The sequence below is a fragment of the Sorex araneus genome, chromosome 4 (assembly GCF_027595985.1).
Source record: "Sorex araneus isolate mSorAra2 chromosome 4, mSorAra2.pri, whole genome shotgun sequence".
Classification (NCBI taxonomy): domain Eukaryota; kingdom Metazoa; phylum Chordata; class Mammalia; order Eulipotyphla; family Soricidae; genus Sorex; species Sorex araneus.
In genome coordinates this window covers 179312481-179336382 of record NC_073305.1, presented here as the reverse complement: position 1 = coordinate 179336382, position 23902 = coordinate 179312481, and the positions used below count along the sequence as shown (strand labels likewise).

At 44.7% G+C, this 23902-nt stretch overlaps 1 protein-coding gene across 17 annotated transcripts in view; it reads left to right on the top strand.

Annotated features, from left to right (window-relative positions):
• The window catches only part of SYNE1 (spectrin repeat containing nuclear envelope protein 1), a 561745-nt gene that overhangs the window by 281530 nt on the left and 256313 nt on the right, over positions 1 to 23902 (top strand). For all 17 annotated transcript variants that reach the window (XM_055134197.1, XM_055134196.1, XM_055134206.1 and 14 more), the window contains 12 exons: positions 873 to 1009; positions 1246 to 1423; positions 3023 to 3205; positions 3794 to 3937; positions 4264 to 4419; positions 6059 to 6223; positions 7997 to 8169; positions 10720 to 10873; positions 14262 to 14405; positions 16008 to 16172; positions 21345 to 21662; positions 23620 to 23775. In XM_055134197.1, the coding sequence (XP_054990172.1) occupies positions 873 to 1009; positions 1246 to 1423; positions 3023 to 3205; positions 3794 to 3937; positions 4264 to 4419; positions 6059 to 6223; positions 7997 to 8169; positions 10720 to 10873; positions 14262 to 14405; positions 16008 to 16172; positions 21345 to 21662; positions 23620 to 23775 (2073 nt within the window). The remainder of the gene's footprint in view (positions 1 to 872; positions 1010 to 1245; positions 1424 to 3022; positions 3206 to 3793; positions 3938 to 4263; positions 4420 to 6058; positions 6224 to 7996; positions 8170 to 10719; positions 10874 to 14261; positions 14406 to 16007; positions 16173 to 21344; positions 21663 to 23619; positions 23776 to 23902) is intronic.

Genomic DNA, 23902 nt, shown 5'->3' with positions numbered 1-23902 from the left:
AAGAGTAAGTCCTGTGCTCCACAAGTGTGAGCCAGAAATAAAAGGGAAAAAGAAATACACAATAGTGGGGCTGAAGTGATAGTACCATGGGGGAGAGCATTTGCCTTGTAAGAGGCTGACCAGGTTTGGTTCTGAGCATCCCATAGGGTCCCCCAAACCTGCTAGGCGTTATCCCTGAGTACAGACCCAGGAAACAGTCCTGAACATTTATAGGTATGTCCCAAAAAATTTAAAAAATAATGAAAAAGAGAAATCCATATTGCTGTAATTAACCAAGTGTCTCTCATCTGCTACACTATGATCTCATCAGGGAAAATAATCTGCCTTTCACTGTATAGAGGATTCCAGAATCCACAAGAATGAATGACACATTGAGTGACTGAAAGTATGAAGTGGATTACTAATTGTAGCAGACCAATGAATTATAGTAAACTCTTGATGTGAAAGTTAACTATATGTGCCATTTGAGAAGCATAAAATTATCTTCTATATTAACTGCATTGCTATATTAAATGTATTTTATATGTGTATATTACACGTACCATGTATACATATATGTATTCCAGTGGCCTCATCATATAAAACAATTTGCATTATTTTTCTTTGTTTTATCCCACTGGAAGTTATTTGTCCTACCCCTTGATTATCTGAAGACTTGGGCAGCATTTGATACCTAAGTGCCAACTAGTGGCTAGAAAAAAATACAAGTTAGCCAAGTTATTCTCCAAAGGGAATCCTAAAAAGAGACCTCACTTCTTTACTTAATCTATGCCTTCTTCCCTTACTAATAACTTCTTTTATTTGTGCACACACTATTAGCATGAAGAAATTACTTAATTCAATGTTCCTTCTCTGATTGTTATTTTTAATAGGAGATACTCGATGCACTTCATAAAGCAGAACCTAAGACTGAGGATCTCAAGTCCCAGTTGAATGAACTTTGTCGATTTTCCAGAGACCTGAGCACATACAGTGGGAAGGTTTCTGGCTTGATTAAAGAATATAATCGGTGAGCATGAACTGACCAATGTTGGAATTGTAAATCCCAAATATTTCTGTACAAGTAAAACACTAGAGGTTTGATTCATGGATAGGGGTGATTTCAAAGATGGTATCATCCACTGATCACTAAATATATAACTGTTCTGAGAGTATATGTGCTAAGAACTATTGCGTCTTCCAAACATTTAAAAATTGTATTTTATTCTTTTTCCTTCCATTCAATATTGAAATTCCTGGTGTTAGCCTTTGTTTACAAGCTTCCAAGGGCTGTCAGAACAAAGAAGAGATTTTACAGCAGAGGTTTCGAAGGGCCTTCAAGGATTTCCAGCAATGGTTGGTTAATGCAAAAATCACTACGGCCAAATGTTTTGATATACCTCAAAATATTAATGAAGTTTTAACTAGTCTTCAAAAAATACAGGTAAGAGTGGTACCAATTTTATTTATTTGTTTGTTTACTTATTTATTTTAGAGCACTACAGAGCCGTTCATGATTGGGTTTCAGTCATATAATATTCCAACACCCATTCCTCCACCAGTGTATATTTCCCAGCACCAGTGTCCCCAGGTTCCCTCTCCCTACCACCCCTTGCCTCCTATTTAACAGATGCTTTTCTTCTCTCTCTCTCTCTCTCTCTCTCTCTCTCTCTCTCTCTCTCTGTCTCTCTCTCTCTCTCTCTCTCCCCTTTTGGGCACTTACCTACTTTTAAGTGTTACCAGTTTTAAATGGTAAAGTCTGCAGCACTGCACTGTAGCACTGTTGTCTTTTTGCTCCTTGATTTGCTCGAGCGGACACCAGTAATGTCTCCATTGTGAGACTTGTTGTTACTGTTTTTGGCATATTGAATATGCCATGGGAAGCTTGCCAGGCTCTGCCATGCGGGCGGAATACTCTCAGTACTTTGCCGGGCTCTCTGAGAGGGACGGAGGAATCGAACCCAGGTCAGCCACGTGCAAAGCAAACGCCCTACCCGCTGCGCTATCGCTCTAGTTGGTAAAGTCAGTTAAAAAATTTTCCTTAGATTGTTCAGTGGTTAGAAACTTTCCACAAGTGTGTAGGGGTCAAAGGGCAGCTAAGATAGAGGAAGGACCTGTATATGACAATAATAGTTAGAAATGATCATTCTGGACAAGAACTGAGTGCTGAAAGCAAGTAAAGGGATAAACATTATAACCTGTCAGTTTCTGTATTGCAAATCATAATGCCCAAAAGAAAAGAGCAAGAGTACAAAAGAAAGAAGAAAAGTGGCTGCCATAGAGATAGGTGGGGATGTGGGGGGGAGAGAAATGGGGGTGTTGCTGGTGGGAAATGTACACTGGTGAAGAGATGGGTGTTGGAATATTATATGACTGAAACCCAGCTATAAACAACTTTGTAACTGTGTATCTCACTGTGATTCAATTAAACAGAAAAAAGAGGCTCCTTCAAAGCATACTAAACTTTTGCCTAAGAAATTTAAATTTTAAATAAATACCTATTTGAAATAATTGCTTGTGGAAAAAAATGATTACATTCACTAACATTGCATGTTATCTTTATATATTAAGAGAGACAGAAAATAATAATCTCGGTGGAAAATATTGTGATTGAGTACTCTAGATTTTATCATTTAACTTGTCCATTAACCATATCAGGTACATTGTTATTCCAATATAAAGATAGAGTAGAGCCAGAGAGATAGTACAGTGGGGAGGGCATTTGCCTTGCATGGGGCCAACCCGGGTTCGATTCCCAGCATCCCGTATGGTCCCCCAACCACTGTCAGGAGTAATTTCTGAGTGCAGAGCCAGGAGCAACCCTTGAGCATCACTGGGTGTGGCCCAAAAACCAAAAAAAAATGATAGAGTAAAAACCTCCATTTAGTGTATACAGTTTTTTATTTCCTTGGTGTTATTGAGAAGCAAGTCAATAAAACAATTTATTTTAGAAAATAGAGTAAAGTCCCCCAAATCAAAGACATCAATGTATTTTAAAGCATATGCATTTTCTTACACCTACATCTTTATGTTTCTTTTTTAGGAATTTTTGTCAGAAAGTGAAAATGGGCAACACAAACTAAACATGATGTTATCAAAAGGTGAACTTTTGAGTACTTTGTTGACCAAAGAAAAAGCTAAAGGCATCCAAGCCAAAATTGCCACTGCAAAAGAAGATTGGAAAAATTTTCATTCGAATCTGCACCAAAAGGAATCTGCCCTGGAGGTAGAATATTACCTAATTGGCCTCGGGGTTGGGGGGATGGGGGTGGTATACAAAGCTTTGAACATAGTTACAAAGCTGTTCATGATCAGGTTCAGTCATAAAATGTTCCACACCAATCCGTGCATATTTCCCACCACCAATGTCCCTAGTATTCCTCCCCCACCTCCCACCCCACCCCCAGGGCTTCCTGGGCAGTGTGTTGCTAGGCTGTCTGTGGGTTGTTAGCTTGTTTGGTTTTTGTTTATTGAGATGAGTTGGTTTCTATGCTCCATCCCCATCTCATTTGCTGTGCTTCTGCTGGACGGAGTATTGAGGAATTTGAAGACATCTGTGGCCACGTATGCGGCCACATGCTCCAGGAGCTCCAGGATTTAAAAATTTCCTTCTTGGGGTTAAAGAGGTAGTGCAGTGGGTAGGGCTCTTGCCTTGCACATGGCTGATCTGGGTCCAATCCTCCTCATCCCCACTCATACCACAAGGGATTCCCGAACCACAGAGCCAGGAGTAAGCCCCGGAGTAGAGGACTAAGTGTGGCCCCAAATCCCCCAGAAATAAAAATAAAAGCCCATCTCTGACGCTGTCTTGTAGAATCTAAAGATCCAGATGAAGGACTTTGAAGTCAGTGCCGAGCCTCTGCAGGAGTGGCTGAGTAAAACCGAGAAGATGGTTCATGAAAGCAGCAATCGGCTGTACGACCTGCCGGCCAAGAGGCGGGAACAGCAGAAGCTCCAGGTGCCCGGCCTGTATTCCCGTCCTCAGTGCATGCAGTGCCCCCCACAATGGAGCATGCCATCTTGTCCTCCTGTTGCCCATCCCCGAGTCCCCCTGATTGCACGAGCCCTCGAGTCCCCTCTGTGTTTTCTGGCTGTCCGTGGAGGTGTGTGTTTCTGTCCCGCAGTCCACACTTGTCCGTAGCATGGAAATCCTGAAGACGGCCCAGGCACACTCCTTGCCCACCCAAGTGTTTGTTTCTGTGTTCCTAGGGCCACAGGCTTCGTCCGCGATGTGCTTTTCCCCCCTCCCCATCCTCTTACTAGTAACTTGCTTGTGCTTTTCAGTCTGTCCTTGAGGAAATAAAGTGCTACGAGCCTCAGCTCAACAGGCTCAAAGAGAAAGCTCAGCAGCTGTGGGAAGGACAAGCTGCCAGCAAGAGCTTTATGCACAGAGTGTCGCAGCTGGCCTCTCAGTATCTAGCGCTAAGCAACCTAACCAAGGTAACGCCTGCCGTGTGCTGTGTGTGATGAGTCGGCTGTCTGCGAGGCTTGTGCAGGGGAGCGGGCAGGGCCAGGACCAGGCCTGGAGTGGCCAAAGGCCTTTCCGTGCCGTTCCCGGCCTCGCCGCCCTGGAAACTCGATTGTGCTGCCTCATGTCGTGTGTTTCTCAGTGCAAAGCAAGGACTTGAGCATGTGTGATTTTTCAGGGCTTGAGCGATCTGTAGGCCTGTATGAAATAGCTCCTTCTTTAGTGAAACACTTGTCCCCCATCCTTGCTTTTATTTGAAAGATCCAGAGCAGAGACATCAAGGAAACCATGGAACTGGAAGTCTAAGTAATCTCAAATGAAGTTATCTCAGCAATGCAGGAATCCATACCATCTTAAGTTAGGGAATGCAGATTGAGTTGGGAGAGATTTTTAGTTTTAATTGTGTCTCAAGTCCTCTGTTTCAGATTTTAGGGCAGACTCAATACTGATAGTGAGTTTTGATGAAATCTCTTGTAGGCTCTCTAGTAAAAATAAATGGGAGTGGGAATATAGAGCTGGCATGACAAGATCTCTCTCAAATTTGTGGGGCATGGACCAGCGGGAAAATACAGGATGGATCGAATGACCTGCCTTTCATGTGGAGGAGTCCAGTTGGACCCCTAGCACCACATAAAATCCTCTGAGCCCCACCAGGAGTGATATCTGAGCACAGAAGCAGAAGAAAACCCTAAACACTGTTGGGTATGGCCCCGAGACAAAATAACGCATAAAAATGTAATTTTGTGGGACAGTCCAACTGGGGCTTTATACAGCTATAATATAGTTTGGGTCCAGATGATCTGTGCTTATATTTTTTTCTGTTTTTTTCTATCATGGCTTACATTTCTGCCTTCAAAGCATGAGAATAAAGGACAATTTTTGTTATTCTATATTTAGATTCAATTTTAGGATAGTGTATTTAGATTCTACTTTTAGAACTACATGTGAGATACTTAAAGAGTTGGAAGCCATATTCATAAAATTTTCCTCATGTTGGACAAGACTTACAACTCATAAATTAAATGTGTGGTCCCTGTATTTAAATGTATGTGATATGAAGAGAGTCGAATGTGCTAGGCTAGAAGATATTTTGATTTAGAACCCAGACAAGACATCAGGAAGAAATTATACTGATTCTTTCCAAAGATAAAGGACAATTATAAAGAGGAATAATAACTAAGCTGATAGGCAGTGACATTATAATGTTTCTACATTTGACCAAATATTCTTATATTTCTACTACTTGAAAAGATAAGTCACATATCATAGATTCATAGGTGCACATGTCAGCACAGCATAGGAACTTTTGGATGTCTTAACGTGTTTGATTTTCAGTGATGAAATATCATCTACTAATTTAAAGAGAAAGATACTAGAGAGAAAGGGAGACTATCCCGAGAGCAAAATACAAAGTAAAGAAGTATAGAAACTGTGTGCCCTAAGGAAAGACAGGAACCCCAAGGTGGAGTGCCTCCGAGATGATACCCCAAATCTGGGGTGCGGGGTACCCTGATTGCGGTTATTGCAAACAAGTCACTGGCCGCACAGGTGTGTGAGGCGGGGGAGCCTCTGTGCATTGGACAGTGGGACACTCACTTCTCTCACTTCTAGGAGAAAGTGTCACGGTTGGATCGGATCGTGGCCGAGCACCAGCAGCTCTCGCTCGGGATGAAGGAGCTGCAAGACTGGATGACGGATGCTGTGCACATGCTGGACTCTTACTGCCACCCCACGTCGGATAAGAGCGTGCTGGACAGCCGGCTGCTCAAGCTGGAGGTCGGACTCTTTGAGAAATGCCTTTACTCGGTGTATCGGGATCTCTCTCTCTCTCTGTCTCTGTCTCTGTCTCTGTCTCTCTCTCTCTCTCCTCTACATATACATTCAGAAAATGCTGTTTGTGTAGTAGGATGTCCAGACTGTCCAGACGTAATTATGCCTCATGCCTGAGTCATTTGCCTCTGGACATATCCACCCCTGAATTCTTCCCCAAATCATAAAGCCAGGGTCTAGAGTGGTCGTGGTCAGTGGTCAGTGATGAAATATCATCTACTAATTGGGTAGGGTGTTTCACTAAGTGGGTAGGGTGTTTCAGGGAGCCTGGGTTTGATCCCTGGCACTACATATGGTCCCCTGGTTCCTGCCAGGAATGATCCTTGAGCACTGAACCAGGAGTCAGCCTTTACTCGGTGTATCGGGATTGGATATCGATATCCACTGCTGGATATGGATCAAAGACAAACCCCCAAATATTATAAAGCCAGAAGACAACCCAGCTGTGGCTGCTTGCTTGCTCACCAACAAAGAGGTTCCATTTTGGATTGTTTCATGGGTACATTTATTTTGAAAGATAGATTATGACGACGAAACATTTTGTGGGTTGAACTGTTTCCCCTCTTATTGCACTCCCTTCCCTGCTTCTGTCCTTTGGGCATTTTTCTGCACCTTAAGACACTAGTTCTACTTTGCACTTGGAACCTTGTGTATAGCCTGCATTCTTCTCTCTCATGCACATCCAGGGTGTCTCAGAATGAAACACGGCCCTGCCCAGGAGGCTGCGGCCCAGAGGATAAGGGCAGACAGAGGGATGTGTTTCTCATGCGTGGAGGCCGAGCCTCGTGCAGCTGGGCTGGAGGGCTGGGGCCACTAGAGGTCAGAGCAGGGTTCCCCGGGAGACCAGCCCTAAGCTGAGGTTTGTGAATGGGACCAGGATCAGCACAAGCCCGAGGAAAGCATCAGAGATGCACAGGAGACTCCAAGAGCGCTTCCTTCTTGGGACTGCAAAAGCTGACGGCAGTGAGCGACCAAGGCTGAGGGGAGGTGGGCCAGGTCTGGGTTTGGAAGAAGAGCTGCAGCTTTGGCTTTAGGTGATGCCCCAGTAGCTTTGCATTAAAGTTCCCCTTTCATGGAAAGTGAAGTGTGTTCAGAGAACTTGAAATAGGGCCTGAGAGGTGGTACCAGGTGATAGTACATATACCTTGCATGCTGCCAATCCCGGTTCAATCCCTGGTACTACATATGGTCCCTGGTCATTTTAGGGTGCAACTCTGGAGCTGGCCCATCTATTCCGGCTCAGCACTGCATTCTCTGGTGCTCTCAGGGAACCCCTGGCCCGGGTAGCCTAGAATCAGGGGAAGGTGTCCCCTGGCTACAGGGAACCACTTGGGAGAACCTTGTCAAAGCAAGGAGCTTGAAAGGGCATTATCGTGTAATATCCATCAGCCTGTTTCGTAGGTTCATTGTACTTGAGATTTTCGTGTTCTTGAATCTCTTCCTCCCATGCCCCTGGGGAATCTCTGCGCTCGGTGGTCAGTGAGTTTCCTCTCACGATAATTCATCACAACTGAGCTTTGGGGAGAGGGGAATTCAGAGAATTTTGTGATGAGAGGATGGTCACAATTGTGACTGGGTCCAGACACCCCAGCAAGGGATTGTCTCCCCTGCCTACTCCGCCTGGGAGAGCATCACTGAGTGCAACTACTCAGCATCCTTCTGTCTTTGGGAGCACTGATGTATCGGGTCAGAAAATGAGCCAGAACTCTGCTCTTGCAGGCGCTGTTATCAGTGAAGCAGGAGAAAGAGATCCAGATGAAGATGATAGTGACCAGGGGCGAGTCTGTCCTGCAGAACACCTCTCCCGAGGGCTCGCCCGCACTGCTGCAGCAGCTCCAGGCTGTGAAGGACACGTGGGCCTCCCTTCTGTCCACCGGAATTCGGTGTAAGAGGTAACTGACCCCCAACACTGAGAAGCCATCACTGAGTGATCTGTCTAGAGCTCAGAGGCTCCTGCTTCCCTCCCTCCCTCCATCCCACCCTCCCTCTCTTCCCTCTTTCCCTTCCTTCCTCCCACTTTCCCTCCCTCCTCCCCTCTTTCTCTTCCTCCATCTCTCCCTCCCTCCCTCCTCCCCTCTTTTTCTTCCTCTTCCCTCCCACCATCTCTTCCTCCCTCTCTTCCTTCATCCCTTCTTTCCTTCTTCCCTTCCTCTCTTTCCTTCCTTCCTCCCTCCTTCCTCTCTTCCTCTCTTCCTTCCTTCCTTCCTTCCTTCCTCCCTCCCTTCCTCCCTTCCTCCGTCCCTCCCTTCCTTCCTCCCTTCCTTCCTTCCTTCCTTCCTTCCTTCCTTCCTTCCTTCCTTCCTTCCTTCCTTCCTTCCTTCCTTCCTCTCTCCCTCCTCCCTTACTCCCTCCCTCTCTCCCTCCCTCCTTCATTCCTTCCTTCCATCCTTCTGTTTTCCCTCCCTTCTCTTCTCACTCCCTCCTTTTCCTTTCTTTCTTCCATTCTTCCTACCTTCCCTCCTTCCTACTTTCCTTCACTCCCTCCTTATACTTTTCTTCCTCCACACTTTTCCCCCTTTTCCCTTCCTTCTTTTAATTTTTTCATCTTACTTTCATTCCATTATTCTTTTCTCCCAACTTTCCTTTATTTTCCCTCCCTTCTTTCTTTCCATCTTTCCTCCCTCCCAACCTCCTTATCTTCTTCCTTCTTTCCTTCCACTCCTCCTTTTTACTTCCTTCTCCAATTTCCTCTCCCTTTCTTTCTCCTCCCCCCACCTTTTCTTTTAAATTTAGGTGACACCACCAACTCCATGCTTACATTCCCATATCCCAGCAAACACTAAAAATAAGAACTCTGTTTTTCAATGGGGCTTATGAAGACCCCTTCCTTATGGGATTACATAAGTAAATGTTGAGTGGTTACAAACTTTGTATTAAAATAAATTTAGGATTTATTATCTGTAAAAATTAATCAATCAAGGTATCATTGGTTTGCTACACTGCATGACAGAGTCTGGCAAGCTCCTTGTGGCATATTTGATATGCCAAAAACAGTAACAAGTCTCACAATGGAGACGTTACTGGTGACCACTTGAGCAAAAACCGATGAGCAAGGGATGACAGTGATACAGTGAGAGTGAAAAACAAGGGAGGAAAGCAGAAAGCACTAGAAGTGGGTCAGAAAGCAGCAGCAAGGAAGAGGGTGTGGCAGTAAGGGGCACTGTGCCAAGCCCCTCCCTGGCAGAGCTGATGGGACTTAGTTCCATGGGCAGAGCAGGGAGCCAGGAAGAACAGGCTCCCGGGAACCCCACCCAGGGACGCTCCATGCTGGAGTGTTTGTGAGTCAACTCCCGGAGACCACAAAGCCTGGCACTCCTCAAGCACATTGTCCTCAAGCAGAGAGGCCGCCAAGGACAGGGCTGCCTCAGGGCAAGTGGCCATAGAGTGGGTAAGTGGAAGCCCCAGGTGACCTATGTCTAGTGCCAAGACCCCAGGATATGAAAGCAAAGGTCAGAGTCACTGCAACAAAATCACCCAATGCATGAGAACAGAATCAGAAACAACTGATGAGGGAGGTGAACTTCTGGCCCCTGGAAAATGTGGTCTTGGGGTCAGAGCGATAGTGTCGCAGGCGGTGGGTAGGGCATTTGCCTTGCACGTGGCTGACCCGGGTTCAATCCCCGGCATCCTATGTGGTCCCCTAGGCACGTCCAGGAGTAATTCCTGAGTGCAGAGCTAGGAGTAACCCCTGAGCATTACTGGGTGTGGCCACCCAAAAAAGAAAAAAAGAAATGAAAATGTGGTCTTGGGGGTGGAGAGACAGGACAGCATGCAGGATACTTGCCTTGCCCACAGTCAACCTGTGATCAATCCCTGGCACCCCACAGAGTCCTGTGAGCCTGGCCAGGAATGATCCCTGAGCACAGAGCCAGGAGGAAGCCTTGAGCACTGTCCCCAAAACAAAACCAAACCCCAAACAAACAAAAAATGGTTTTGAAAGAAGGCAGTGCACGGTTTATGTGTAGAAGAAATGAGCAGGTTCTGTTCTGCTGGTTTCCTGATTTTGAACCGTCATGCAACGCAGTGAGGGCACTTGCTTCTCCTTGCCCCCGGCGGGCCCGTTACCCTCCGCTCTGTGTGCGGCTCCCTTAATGGCATTCCGTCTAGCTTCTCTCCATGCCCAGAGAGCGGGCTCCACGGGGACCTCACTGTGGGGCTGGGGGTTGTAGGGGGTCCTCCTGAGTTTGCCCTTAGGTCTGTCCGGACTGGCTGACTCCCTCCACGTTTCTGACCCCACCGTCCGCCTGCGCAGATCTCTCTGCCCCTTGATTCCTGAGGGCAGGCTTGCCAGGAATCTAACCAAACCGTGAGACCCACTGGCCATGCCGCCTGCTACCACAGCGGCCTCTGTCCAGATGGCTGGCCTTCTGGGGCCTTGAGTGGACCGCGAGGGAGGTGCATAGGACCACAGAGCTCGCTCACTCGCCCCTCCTGCCTTCCAGTCAACTCGAAGGCGCTCTTTCTAAGTGGACCAGCTATCAGGATGACGTGCGGCAGCTTGCCAGCTGGATGGACGGCGTGGAAGCCAGCCTGGAGGATTCTGAACGGCAGCGGGCGGAGCTGCGGGAGAAGACAGCTGCCCTGGGCAACGCCAAGGTGAGATTGGCCTTCTGCGCCAACACTGGTTGCTTCTGTTCTTTTGGATGTGGGCCACTCTGTGGTATGAGGTGGTATCTCATTGTTGTTTTTGATTTGCATCCCCCTGATGATTAGTGAGGTAGAGCATTTTCTCATGTGCCTTTTAGCCATTCGGATTTCTTCTTTGAGAAAGTTTCTGTTCATTTCATTGACCCATTTTCTGATGGGATTGGATGTTTTCTTGTGGAGTTCAACCAGCGCCTTGTATATCCTTGATATCAACCGTTTATCAGATTGGTATTGAGTGAATATCCTTTCCATTCTGTAGATTGTCTTTGTATTCTGGTCAGTGTTTTTTTAGAGGTACAGAAGCTTCTTATGTTAAGATAGTCCCTTTTTTTTTTATCTCTGTTTCCACTTGCCTGGTCAATGGCAAGTCCTCTTTTTATTTTTTTAATTTTTTAAAATTGATTCACCATGTGGAAAGTTACAAAGCTTTCAGGCTCAAGTCTCAGTTACACAATGCTCAAACACCCATCCCTTCACCAGTGCACATATTCCACCACCAAAAACCACAGTAAACCTCCCCCCCACCTCCCACCCCCCAGCCCCCCACCCCACCTGTGTAGCTGATAACTTTCACTTTACTTTCTCTTTACTTTGATTACATTCAATATTTCAACAAAGTCCTCTTTGAAGATACCTTTAGTTTCAATGTCCTGGAAAGTTTTGCCAACCTTGTTTTCAATGTACCTTATGGATTCTGGTCTGATGTTGAGGTCTTTAATCCATTTTGATCTGACTTGTGCATGGTTTTAGGTAGAGGTCTAAGCCCTTTTTTTGCATGTAGCTGTCCAGTTTTGCCAGAATCATTTGTTAAAGAGGCTGTCCTTGCTCCACTTCACATTTCTTGCTCCCTTATCAAATATTAGATGCTTGTATATTTGAGGATGTGTGTAAGGATATTCAACCCTGTTCTATTGATCTACTGCTCTGCCTTTGTTCCAGTACCATACTATTTTAATTATTACCGCTTTGTAGTAGAGTTTGTTGGGGAAGGTGATGCTTCCCATCTTCTTTTTCCTCAGAATTGCTCTAGCTATTCGTGGGGGATTGTGTTCAAGTGTGTCACCCATGCTGAATGTCCTTTCTTATAACCTCCTGCATCTTTCTTTCCCATCTCCACCTCCTTTATGAAACATTAAGTCCTGCTAACTTCTGCTATAGATGACAGTCTACCTGCTTTCCTGGAGTCTCAGCAGACCCCTTCCTTCCCTGGTCCCTTGTCTCCATCCTGCCACCCTGGATAAGCATGGATGGCTCGTTCATGCATTTCTCCTTGTCCAAATCACCCTTCACTCTCTTGCTCACTGAGTTTACAGGACTCAATCATCTCCTTTGCCATTCTTCTTTCCCTTGTTCTTCTTTCCTTCTGCCCATGCTCAAGCCACACTGAATTTCTTATTATTTCCAGAATGTTCCATAATCTCCTAAGAATCCCCATCTTTGCAGAATCTCATCCCAGAACACCCAAACTCAGCCTCTGCCCCTGGCAACTTCCTGTTTACCTTCTTAAATTTCAAAAGTCATTTTTGCTGAGTATCTCCACTTCCCTGGATTTTGTTTTCCCACAAGCCCTCTGATAATTTAGATTTTTAAAAATAAATTTTAAGCAATGTAGGCTAGCATACCTCTCTCAAGGAATACAGGTGCTTTTCCTTTCACATGATAAATATGGCTTCTTATCTGACATGGAGTCAGTGTGATGTGAAAGCTATTTAAAAATTTGTGGTCGGGCATCTACTATTGCACGGCCAACCCAGGTCTGATCCCTGACACTCTACATGGTCCTCTGAGCCTGCCAGGGGTGATCCCTGAGTGCAGAGCTAGGAGTTAGTCCTAAGCACTGCCAAGTGTCCCCCCACTCCGCACCCAAAAGGAAGTTATTAGAAGACTGTATGGCTTAATGTGATCTATCCCAACTCACTAGATCTTTCTGGAACTCATGTATGTACCTGAAAGTTATACTATGCCTCACTCTCACCATTAAAGAACTATTAATAATGATAAATGTCAAACTGATTAAGTTATTCTAGTCAGAGCAAGGGAAATAGTCCAAGGGTTAGGGCACATGCCTCATGTTTCCAAGCCTAGTTTAATCCCTGGCACCACGTGGTTTCCTGAAACATCACCCAGTATGGCCCTGGTGGCCCTCAAGCAGTATCCAATGTGGCCCTGGTTACCTTTAAGCATCACTGGGGTGGCCAGAGAAGACCCCGGCTCCCTGAGCACTGCTGCTTGGGAATGTTCTCGGGAAATTCAATAAATATTTATTGAGAATTTGCTCTATGTGGCCATTGTGTCAGGCTCCAGTAAATAAAAAGAAAGGACTGTGTTCTGGTGAAGGTACATAGACTCACCAATGAATGCCCAGGAGTTGGGCAGGCACAGGAAAAGTTGCCCTGAAGACATAGACATGTAGACTGGGCCTTAAGAAATTCAGTGTAGAGTAAAATCTTCCAGGTAAAATATGATAAAAGAACCTTTGAGATGGACTATGCGGCATGCATACCAACACTAAAGTGGGGAGAACCCTAAGAGAAAGTTTGTGTGCTGCTAGAGGGGAAAGGAAGTAGATGCTAGAGTTGAGTTGACTGGGGGGCCATGACCAAATCACGTCGACCTGCCTAAAGATTTCCCCATGATCTTGACAGCACTGGGAAGATCGCTAATGATTTTGATGTTGCTGCCATGATTCCATTTACAGTTGTCAGCCTTTTCATGACCCAGGCTGCTGTGTGGAACGTTGGGAAATAAATGAGGGAAGAATTGGTGGCACAAAATCTACCACCAACAGAGTACTGAGACAGAGTACTAAGTGAAAGATGAGAATGGCTTTTGCAAGGCAATTTTCAACTTTACGCAAATTATGTTTCCAAAAATAAACATAATAAGGAGAGAGAATCGACAAGGTCTCTTCTTGTTTGGGTCAATCTAGAATATTTTAGCTGACCATCTGGGTGAATTGAATGAGAATTTTCCGGCTGACCACCTGGGTGGACAGGGGTGCAGGTGGATAGCAGTGGTGTTTACTGTTTGAGAGGCAAACACCATCTGAAAGAGAAGTGGATTATAGGGCACTTGGGAGGAATAGGAAGGTGATTACCAGGATCCCATTACCTCAAATTAAGTTTGAGATATCCAAGCCAATTGTAATCACTATGTTGAGAAATTTGGGGGATTGGATAACAAATACACAGAGTCCTACTCTTCAGATAGCTACTTATTTGCAGATTAGCAAGCTGAGATTGCATGTTAAGTGTGCTGTTAAAAGTTGCTAATCTTGGTAGTGTCATTGATCTAATAGCGTATGTCTCACTTCTTTTTTTTTTTTTATGCTTTCTAGTTATTGAATGAAGAGGTGCTAAGTCACAGTAGCTTGCTGGAGACCATCGAAGCCAAAGGGGCTGCCATGACAGAGCACTACGTGACCCAGCTGGAATTCCAGGATCTGCAGGAACGATATAGAGCCATCAAAGAGAGGGCCGAGGTAAGGCTAACCAGGACCCGTGTAGAGCCGCTTTCTTAGATGTGTCTGGAGCTGTGCTGACTTAGAAATCCGGTACTGGCAGGAGCAGCTGATAGAATCAAAGAAGCCAAATCATTTCAATGTTTTAAACACACTATTGGGAGAAACCAAGTCCCTTGAACATTGTTAGAATATGAAATTTATGAAAGGGAAATTAGTCGCAACTCAAAAGTCCTAGAAGTTTCTAGTTTCAGAAAGATATTAGAAGGCCAGAGAAACAGTAGAGCAGATTGGGTGCTGCCCTTGTATGCATCTAACTCATGTTCAGTACTCAGGTCTACCTTTAGCCCCTGAGCACTGCCAGGAGTAAGCCCTGAGTGCTACCTGGTGTGACCCAAAAACCAAAAGAAAAAATAATGGGAAAGAAAGAGATTTTTAGAAGCTTCATGGAAACTCATAAGTGCATTTTTATCACTGGTGATAAGAGTTTCTAAATCTGGAATTACCGGTAGAAGTGATTGCTCTGATATAGGACTCACTAAGAAAACAATAACTTATAGGACACATCTACTTTATACAACAAAGTACATGGAAAATTTAATTAAATGTATAGTGAATCCCAATCCTTACTGGTCACAAGATAATAATTTCTATTTTCTTTATGTGCGGAAGCATGTTGTTATGACATAAAACTTAATTTTTTTCTGATGTGTTTTTTAAGTAAAGTATTATATTTATTTGATTTTAAAGTAATTGAATTAAAATACAAAATTAGAGTTTTCAGAGTATTATATATATATAAAACTAAACAAAACAAATATCCAGGTAAAAGACTATTTGATAGAAAGCTACCATTCCTATTTAAAAATATTTAATATCTTATTTTTTAAAAATTTTATTGATTCACCATGAGATATAGTTACAAAGTTTTATGTCTGAGTTACAATCACACAAAGATCAAAGACTCATCCCTCCACCAGTGCACGGTCCCCACCACCAATATCCCCAGTAGAATCCCACCTTTCCCACCCTCCCACTGCCTCCATGACAGACAATATTCCCCATACTCTCTATATATATTTGGGCATTATGGTTTGCAATGCAGATACTGAGAGGTTATCATGTTTGGTCCTTTATCCACTCCTAGCACACATCTCCCATCCTGACCGATTCCTCCATTATTTTCATAGTGATCCCTTCTCTATACCAGCTCTATTCTTGACCCTTCTATCTACTGTCCTTGGGTGTCGGTCTCATGTTATGTTATTTTATACTCCATGAATGAGTGCAGTCCTTCTATATCTGTCCCTCTCTTTCTGACTCATTTCACATAGCTTGATACTCATCTGATGTGTTTTTGTTACATGTCATAAGGAATTCAGATATTAGGTAGTTATTGCAACAGTATGATATTTTTCTCATTAATTCTGACATTACATTTTCATAACTTTACATAAATCTGGAGTTTCCTTCTCCTAGGAAATAAATCATATTCCACCAATGAATAACTGAGCCTTTTTCAAAGTAGAAAATATGCATTTTTTAACAATACATTGCTATGACTGACATGTAGAAAAATATTCTTATCTCAATCATCTTAAATTCTCTTGAATGCAAATATAGGAAGCCATCACCAAATCTGAAAAACTCGTTCGCCTACACCAAGAGTATCAGCGAAACCTGCAGGCTTTTGAGGTTTGGCTGCGGCAAGAGCAAGAAAAACTGGACCGATACTCGGTTCTTGAAGGAGACGCGCAGACTCAGGAGACAACGTTGCGGGATCTTCAGGTAAAGCTGACTGGAGCTGCAAAGAAAGGACTTACTCCAGAATATGGAATTACTGTTTTAAGCAATGGAGTGTGACCCAAGGTCAAGTCCCCAAAGTGCTCCTGATTCCTACGTGAAACCTAGAAAAGTCTAAGCTGGAACCTCAGTATTTGCTATTGAAGGTCAATTTGGGAGCAGTTTTGATTGAGCAGGACTGGGGCTTGTGAGATTGATTCAGCCACACCAGTGGCCGCCAGCAGGAGTGTGGCTGGCTTGCCGTCCAGTTTGAGGTTTTATGTGGCCGACCTGCCTTTTTCTTCCTAGAGGATTGAATTAGACATGAAGCAGCAGCAAAGTCAATAATATGGGATGCTCCTAAAAGTCCAATGAATGGCACCATCCTGGCCATTTGATTTCAACCCCAAGCCCCGACATCCTGAGGGTACAGGTGGAGAGCCAGAGAATTAATTAGAGAAAGGAGTCAGAGGAACTAGAATCAATGCTTGAGGCCCAGGTCAGTGATTTTCATTCAGGGTGCTGTGACAGACACGGTGGGAAAAAAAAAGTGAATGTGACCACTCTTTGATTTACTCATTTGTTGATGATTCCATGCAGGGAAGATATCTGGTGAGCTCCTTCAGTCAGGCAAAAATGCTCAAAATATTAGCCCTACCTCCCAGCAACTTGTGATCTAATGAGAAATGCAGGGCCATGTGGCCATCATTATAAACAATGTGATATGGCTGGTGATAGACTAGTGCATAGGCATTTTATGGAAGGGTCAGAGAGGCCTTTAGGCTAACCTAGAGAGACCAGGTAGGGAGAAACGCTACCAAGAGAATTCCATGTTCCCTCTAAGCAACATGTTTGTTTAGAAGACAAGACAGAGCCTGAGATGGCTTTCACTGAGGGGTCCGATAAATGGCCATTTCAGTGCAGTCACAGGGAATATGGAAACAGTAGCTGGGATTAAGATATTGGCACTGACCCCTGGATGACTTCAGACTAGCAAGAATCTCTGGGGTTCAATTTCCTCGACAGAGCTCTGAGGAAGGGTGAAATGAGAGGGGAGAGAATTTCATGGAAACAATTCTCTGCTCACAAAGCAGTACAAGCTAACAAGGGCTACTTTCCTCCAGGGCTCTCATTCACGCGTTCTCAGTATCTGTGGGATGCTCCGTTCGGCCATGTTGAGCATTTGTTTTGGTGGCTTTGACTGTTTTCTCTAAATCAGCCTTCTCAGCATTGCACTCCAGACATTCTTGGCACGTTAGAGGCTAAGTGAGCTCTCCCGGCTTCTGTGTGGGAATGAGGCCAGCATCCCACTGGTCCCCAGCAGCTGTTTCTCTTGTTCTGGTTAGAAGGCAGTTGTTTCGTGTGAGTACCCATTGCTACGGTCCCAGACGAGCTCCAACGTTTTATTTCACCACATGTCATTTACCCAAAGGGATTTTGAATGATCACAAATGTTAAAAGGAAGTCATTGCAATTGTGAATTCCACAAGGCAAGCAGAGATTCTATGGTCCTGATGTACATACACTCACGTACGTACATCCTGGCTCAGTCCCCAAAGAGGCCACTTTCACAAATGATTTTTCTACACAGACTCGTGAGGGTTATAGAATATCTTCATTTTTAAAATATTGAATCATTTCCTCTGTACTTGAAATGTGTGCGATACTATGAATTGCTCTGATGCAGTTTCAATTTATATGTAGAGAAAACAGAAATGTGGAGAGGGTGATGGCTTGAAATAATTAATAATTTAGAACAAGGAATAGTCCATTTCAGCCTGTGATCTCATTGACTGTTTTTAAGTACAGTTTTATTAGAACACAGCCATGAATTCATTTAGGCATCATCTCTGTCTACTGTAGAACTGGGGTTAAATAGCTGTAGCAGAGACTGTCTGGCCCACAAAGTTTGAAACATTTTCTCCATATCCTGTAAGATAGCCCAAAGGTTAAGGCACGTGTCTGGTGTATATCTGCAGCATTAACCTGTTTTGAGTACCCAAACCACGTTTGGTCCCTGGAGCACCACCAAGCATGCGCAGAGCCAATAGGGCCAAAATGCATTTTCTTTCTTGCATGCCTTTGACAGACCTACCTTGGCAGACCATAAATTAAAGAAAAGCATTCCAGGAAGTCAAGTTTAAGAATAGTTTGTATTTTGAATTTAAAATGTCCTGTGTTTGTGGCCATCCTAATGACCAGAGGTGACCAGATGCCTGGCTGCAACTCTCACATCATTTCCACTGTGGGTCTTTGGGGGTCACACAGCAGCTGTGGCTCTCCCTGCTGGCCCGGTGCTCACTGCCATGTCCATGCCTGTCCTTGCGGTGCTTCTGGCATCACACTCTCCACAGAGGTTCTCAGGCTGCAGTTGTGATGCTCTGTTTGCTCACCGGCCACAGCCTTCCTGGCTGTGTGCTAGCATGTGGTTTCAGTCACGGTCCTTGTGAAGGCATGTACCCTTCTGGGTGCGGCTTCTGCACGGCTGGCTTGGTGCCTGGGATCTCAAACGGGAGCTGCGGGACTGTGCTCAGTGAGCCAGTGGACCTGGGGCTCTGCGCCTGGGACTGCTTGCAAGGCAGATGCTCTAAGCAGGCTCTGAGCTCAAAGCACAGAGTTTAGTCTGCACTGCTCTCCCAGGTTTCCAAACCACAGCTCTCTTGGGGTGGGTTTATATTTTCCAAGAGGGCTCCAGGATTATCCCTGGTGATGTTAAAAGGTCTCTCTGGGTGTCAGGGATGAAACCGTGGACCCTCTGCATGCCAGACACGTGCTCCAACCTTTCGAGCTATTTTCCTGGCCCCATATTACAACATTCCTGAATGACTTCATAACTCAGGGGGAAATAGTTCTATCTGTTGAATCATTTGAGATTACTGGGTTTTGTTGATAAAAATGATCAGATATGAGTAAAAAAATGATAGTTTAAAATTGTCTGCATGCAGATTAAAATTTAACATGATGTTGTTTATAGTTTGGGCTGGAGCGAGAACGCAGTGGGTAGGGTGTTCGCCTGGCTGACCCAGGTTCGATTCCTCTGTCCCTCTCAGAGAGCCTGGCTACCGAAAGTATCCCACCCACATGGCAGAGACTGGCAAGCTACCTGTAGTGTACTTGATATGCCAAAAACAGTAACAACAAGTCTCACGATGGAGATGTTACTGGTGCCCGCTCAAGGAAACCGATGAGCACAGGGATGACAGTGGTGATAGTGACAGTTGTTTATACTTTAAGGATGCATTATTTCCACACCACACCTTCTACTGTGGTGTAATATCCCTAACCATAACCTTTCAATTCTTTCTATATTTTCAACCCTCTCACCCCACCTTAAAAACTTTAGATCTGGGATAAGTGTCTAAGGGTGGTTCTTATTGGCTATAATCCATTTTCTTCTGTTCCATTACATGTACATAATAGTGGAGAACAGCCAGTATCTGTCACTATTTCAGCTATCACTAGAATTTTACTTGGTGCTTTTCAACTCTAGATAATCTGATGAAGGAATGACATGATTTTTTTTTGACATTAAAAGGCAACATTAGGGACCAGAGTGATAGTACAGTGGATAGGGCCTTTGCCTTGCACACGGCTGACCCAGGTTTGATCCCAGGCATCCCATATGGTCCCCTGAGCACAACCAGGAGTGATTTCTGAGTGAAGAGCCAAAAATAACTCCTGACCCCAAAAGCCAATAAATAAATAAATAAATAAAATACAGCACTGTTCAGTCAGGAATGTAGCTTAAACAGTAGAATCCCTAATATGAGAGACTCTGGGTTTGATCCCCAACATCACCCACTTCACTTCCCTGTCAGCCATAACCCTGGCTCCCCATGCACTGCCCAGGAGTGCTCTCTCCACAGCTCCCAGATAAATTCTTTTTAAATAGTGAATAAATAAAATAAGTAAATTTTAAAAAGATGATTTTGTCAGGGTCATGAAAAATCTATATATTTTTTCTTTTTATGAAACCTATTGTATGCTTTCCAAGACTTGATTTATATTAAATTCATAGTGTACCTTTGGGCTGATGCTTTGATGGAGAAAACTGTTTGGGGAAACACCTGGACAGCAGATTTGGTAATTCAGTCTCCCAGGTTCAAGTTTCACTTTCCTCAGTCCTCACATTCTCAAGACCACAGTATTAGCAAAGGGTTTCCTTCAACGCAGAGGGATTTCTTTCCTTTTTTTCTTTTTTTAATTTTATTGAATCACTGTGAGATAGTTACAAGCTTTCATGTTTGGGTTACAATCTCACAATGATCAAACACCCATCCCTTCACCAGTGCACATTCCCCACCACCAATATCCTGGGTATACCCCCCCTTTCCCACCCTCCCCCTGCCTCCATGGCAGACAGTATTCCCCATACTCCCAGAGGGGGTTCCTTGTTCTCTCCTGACACTGATCCTCTTCAGTGTCCAATCAAGAAACTTCAAATCTTTCAACAGTTTCTATTAAGCCCAAGTTATTTCTTAAGCAATAAAGCTTTGGCGGGGGCTGGGGGGGGGGCAGAGAGATAGTGGAGCAGGTAGAGCATCTTCTCTCACATATTTTACCCAGAATCAATCCCTGGCACTCCATATGGTCCTTTGAGCACATCAGCCCTGAGCACAGAGCCAGAATTGGATGTGAGCCAAAAACAAATGAAAAAAAAAAAACCTAAAAGAATAATCCTTTCATTACAAGAGTTTTTTTTTTTCCCTGCATTTGAAACAGTCCAGCCTCAGAAACTATTTTTGGGCTGGTTGAGAAAAATATTGGCATGTACTTGTGTTGGCAATGTTCATCAGAAATATTTCTGAATCTTTTTCCTTCCGCGGGGACTAAGAGTCAATGTGAAGTTGACACTATAGATGAGAGGAAATAGTATTCTTTTCTCTTTTTGTTTTTTGTTTGTTTGTTTGTTTGTTTTCTTTTTTGGGTCATCCGGTGATGCTCAGGAGTTGCTTCTGGCTCTGCACTTACGAATTACTCCTGATGGTGCTGGGGGGAACTATATGGGATGCTGGGAATCAAACCCGGGTCGGCCTCGTGCAAGGCAGTCGTCCTACCCACTGTACTATCGCTCCAGCCCCAGTATTCCTTTCTAAGGTGCAGTCCGAGCTGGGGCGGTTGGTGTGGCTGAGGCGCTAGTGCGGGGTGCACTGTGACATCCAGATCTTTCTCCCGCAGGAACTCCAGGTGCGCTGTGCGGAGGGCCAGGCGCTGCTGAACTCGGCGCTGCACGCCAGAGAGGACGTGATCCCCTCGGGCCTCCCGCAGACGGAGGACCGGGCTCTGGAATCGCTGCGGCAGGACTGGCAGGCTTACCAGCAGAGGCTGTCGGAAACCCGGACGCAGTTCAACCACGTCGTGAACAAGCTGCGGCTCATCGAGCAGAAGTTCCAGCAAGTGGATGAGTGGCTGACGCCCCTGGAGGGGAACGTGAGCCTCCGGAGCGGACGTCAGTCCAACCGCGCCGCCAAGGAGATGCAGTTACAGCAGATGAAGGTACAAGTGTACGTTCCTGAGCTTCGCGTCCTGCTGTCACTGAGGCTCCGCGGTTGGCTGCAATGTTTGGTTACTGGGGGGCTGGAGGGACCGTCCAGCGGGCAAGGTGCTTGCCTTGCACGTGCCAACGCAGGTTGAATTTCTGGCACTGCATATGGTCCTCTGAACCCTGGCAGGAGTCATCTCCCCTGAGCACCTCAGTGGGAGTAAGCCCTGAGCACTGCCCAGGTGCCGGCCCCAGACAAACAGATGAAATGCTGGGAACTTTGTCTAAGATTAAGATTCTGCAAAACCCCTTTCTACTTGCCTAGAGAGAACATGAAAATAAGTAACAGGGCCTGGAGAGGTCATATAGGGGTAAGACACTCTAGCCCTGAGTGTTACAGACCCTGTCTCAACTCCCCAGCTCTGTACCCCGCCCTGCCACCACTGCTGGGGGTCACTCCTGAGCACAGAGCCAGGAATTGCCCCTGAGCACTGCAGGTGGGTAGTTCCTAAGTCACCAAAAATTTTACATTTAAATATAACAAATGACAATAGAACATTCTTCTGCTTGCAGTCATTTCAAATAATCTAAAGTTAGTATTTAATAAAATAATAAAATTTATTATACTATAAAATATTATAAATTATTATACTCTACTGCAGTATACTATTTTATAGAATGCCATAAAATTATTTCATGATTTAATTAAATGTTTTATATTTTCTTCCCATGTGCTATTACCTTGCTTTGTAAAGCTATGCATGCTACTGCTGAATTCATTTATGTTTACAGTTTTGATATACAATTGTTTTGATATGCAATGCACTGAAATAACACTTGATAATTTTATTCTAACTTTTATGTAAATCTAGGGCACATAAAAAGTTTAATGCTATGTCTTTTAAATTTCTTTTCATTGTTTATCTATTTTAAGACAGAATATATGCCAATCTATTTTTTGTTTAACTAAATTTAGTTTACCTAAACTGAAACTGATAACTGAAATGCACATCACATGGCATCATTTTTATTAAGGTTACATGTGGTACATTGAGAATTAGGGCAGAAAAATACATTCTAAATGCACAATGAAAGAATTGCATCTTAAGATAACATAATCTTATTTGGTTTTGATAGCTGAGGTTACACAGTTTACAATGGCATTAATGTTAATGTTTGTATCTTTGGTGAACAAAGTTATTGCACCTCTATTTTTCTTGATCTGAGTATCATATACCAGGACAATGGGCATAAGAAGTGTACAGGGGAGTTCATGCTTGCTTCAACCAGCTTAATCAATGGCTGAATAAATAGCAGTACTCCTGTATTTAAAAAAAAAAAGAAGTGTACAGTTTATCACATTGTGGTAATAATTTTTTATGAGGTTGTATACGCAATAGTTTTCAAAATTTTATCTCAGAATAGACTTCTTTGGGGGGCAAGGGGCCACACACAGCAGTGCTCAGGGTTCACTCCTGGCATTGCACTCAGGAATCACTCCTGGTGAGCTGGGGGAATCATATGGCATGCCAGGGACTGAACCCTGGTGGGCCGTGTGCAAGGAAAATGCCCTCCCCCACTGTACTACCACTTTGGTCCCTCAGAATTAGTGTTCCAGTCATATACTAAAATCAGTTAATATTGAGAAGCTATGCCTTACTTAACCATAGATGAAGAGGACATAGATACTATGTATATATAGAGAGATAAACACTTACCCTGCCCAAGAATGCCTCTGACGAGGACTGCAGAGATAGTACAGTGGATAGAGCCCTTGCCTTGCACACAGGTGACCTGGGTTCAATCCCTGGCAGCCCATATGGTTCCTCAAGCCGCACCAGGAGTGATCCCCAAGTACAGAGCTAGGACCAACTCCTGAGCACTGCTGAGTGTGGCCCCCTACCCCCACTTCAGGCAAATAAATGAATGCCGAAGACTGATTGCTTTCCCTCTGTGTTCCTGTCATTTCAGAAGTGGCACGAGGGCGTCATTGCCCACAGGGATGAGGTGGAGGAGGTTGGAGCCCGAGCACAGGAGATCCTAGACGAGAGGCGCGTGAGCAGCCGTCTGGGATGCCAGGCCACGCAGCTCACGTCCAGATACCAGGCCCTTCTCCTGCAAGTCCTGGTGAGCAGAGCCCAGGCTCAGCCCGTGCACGTCGGTCCCCCTAGTGCTCTCCTTCCTCCGACCTCCTAAGGAGACACATATTCATCCAAAACCCCAGGGCATCTGAACCCACGGTTCAGCCTTCTTT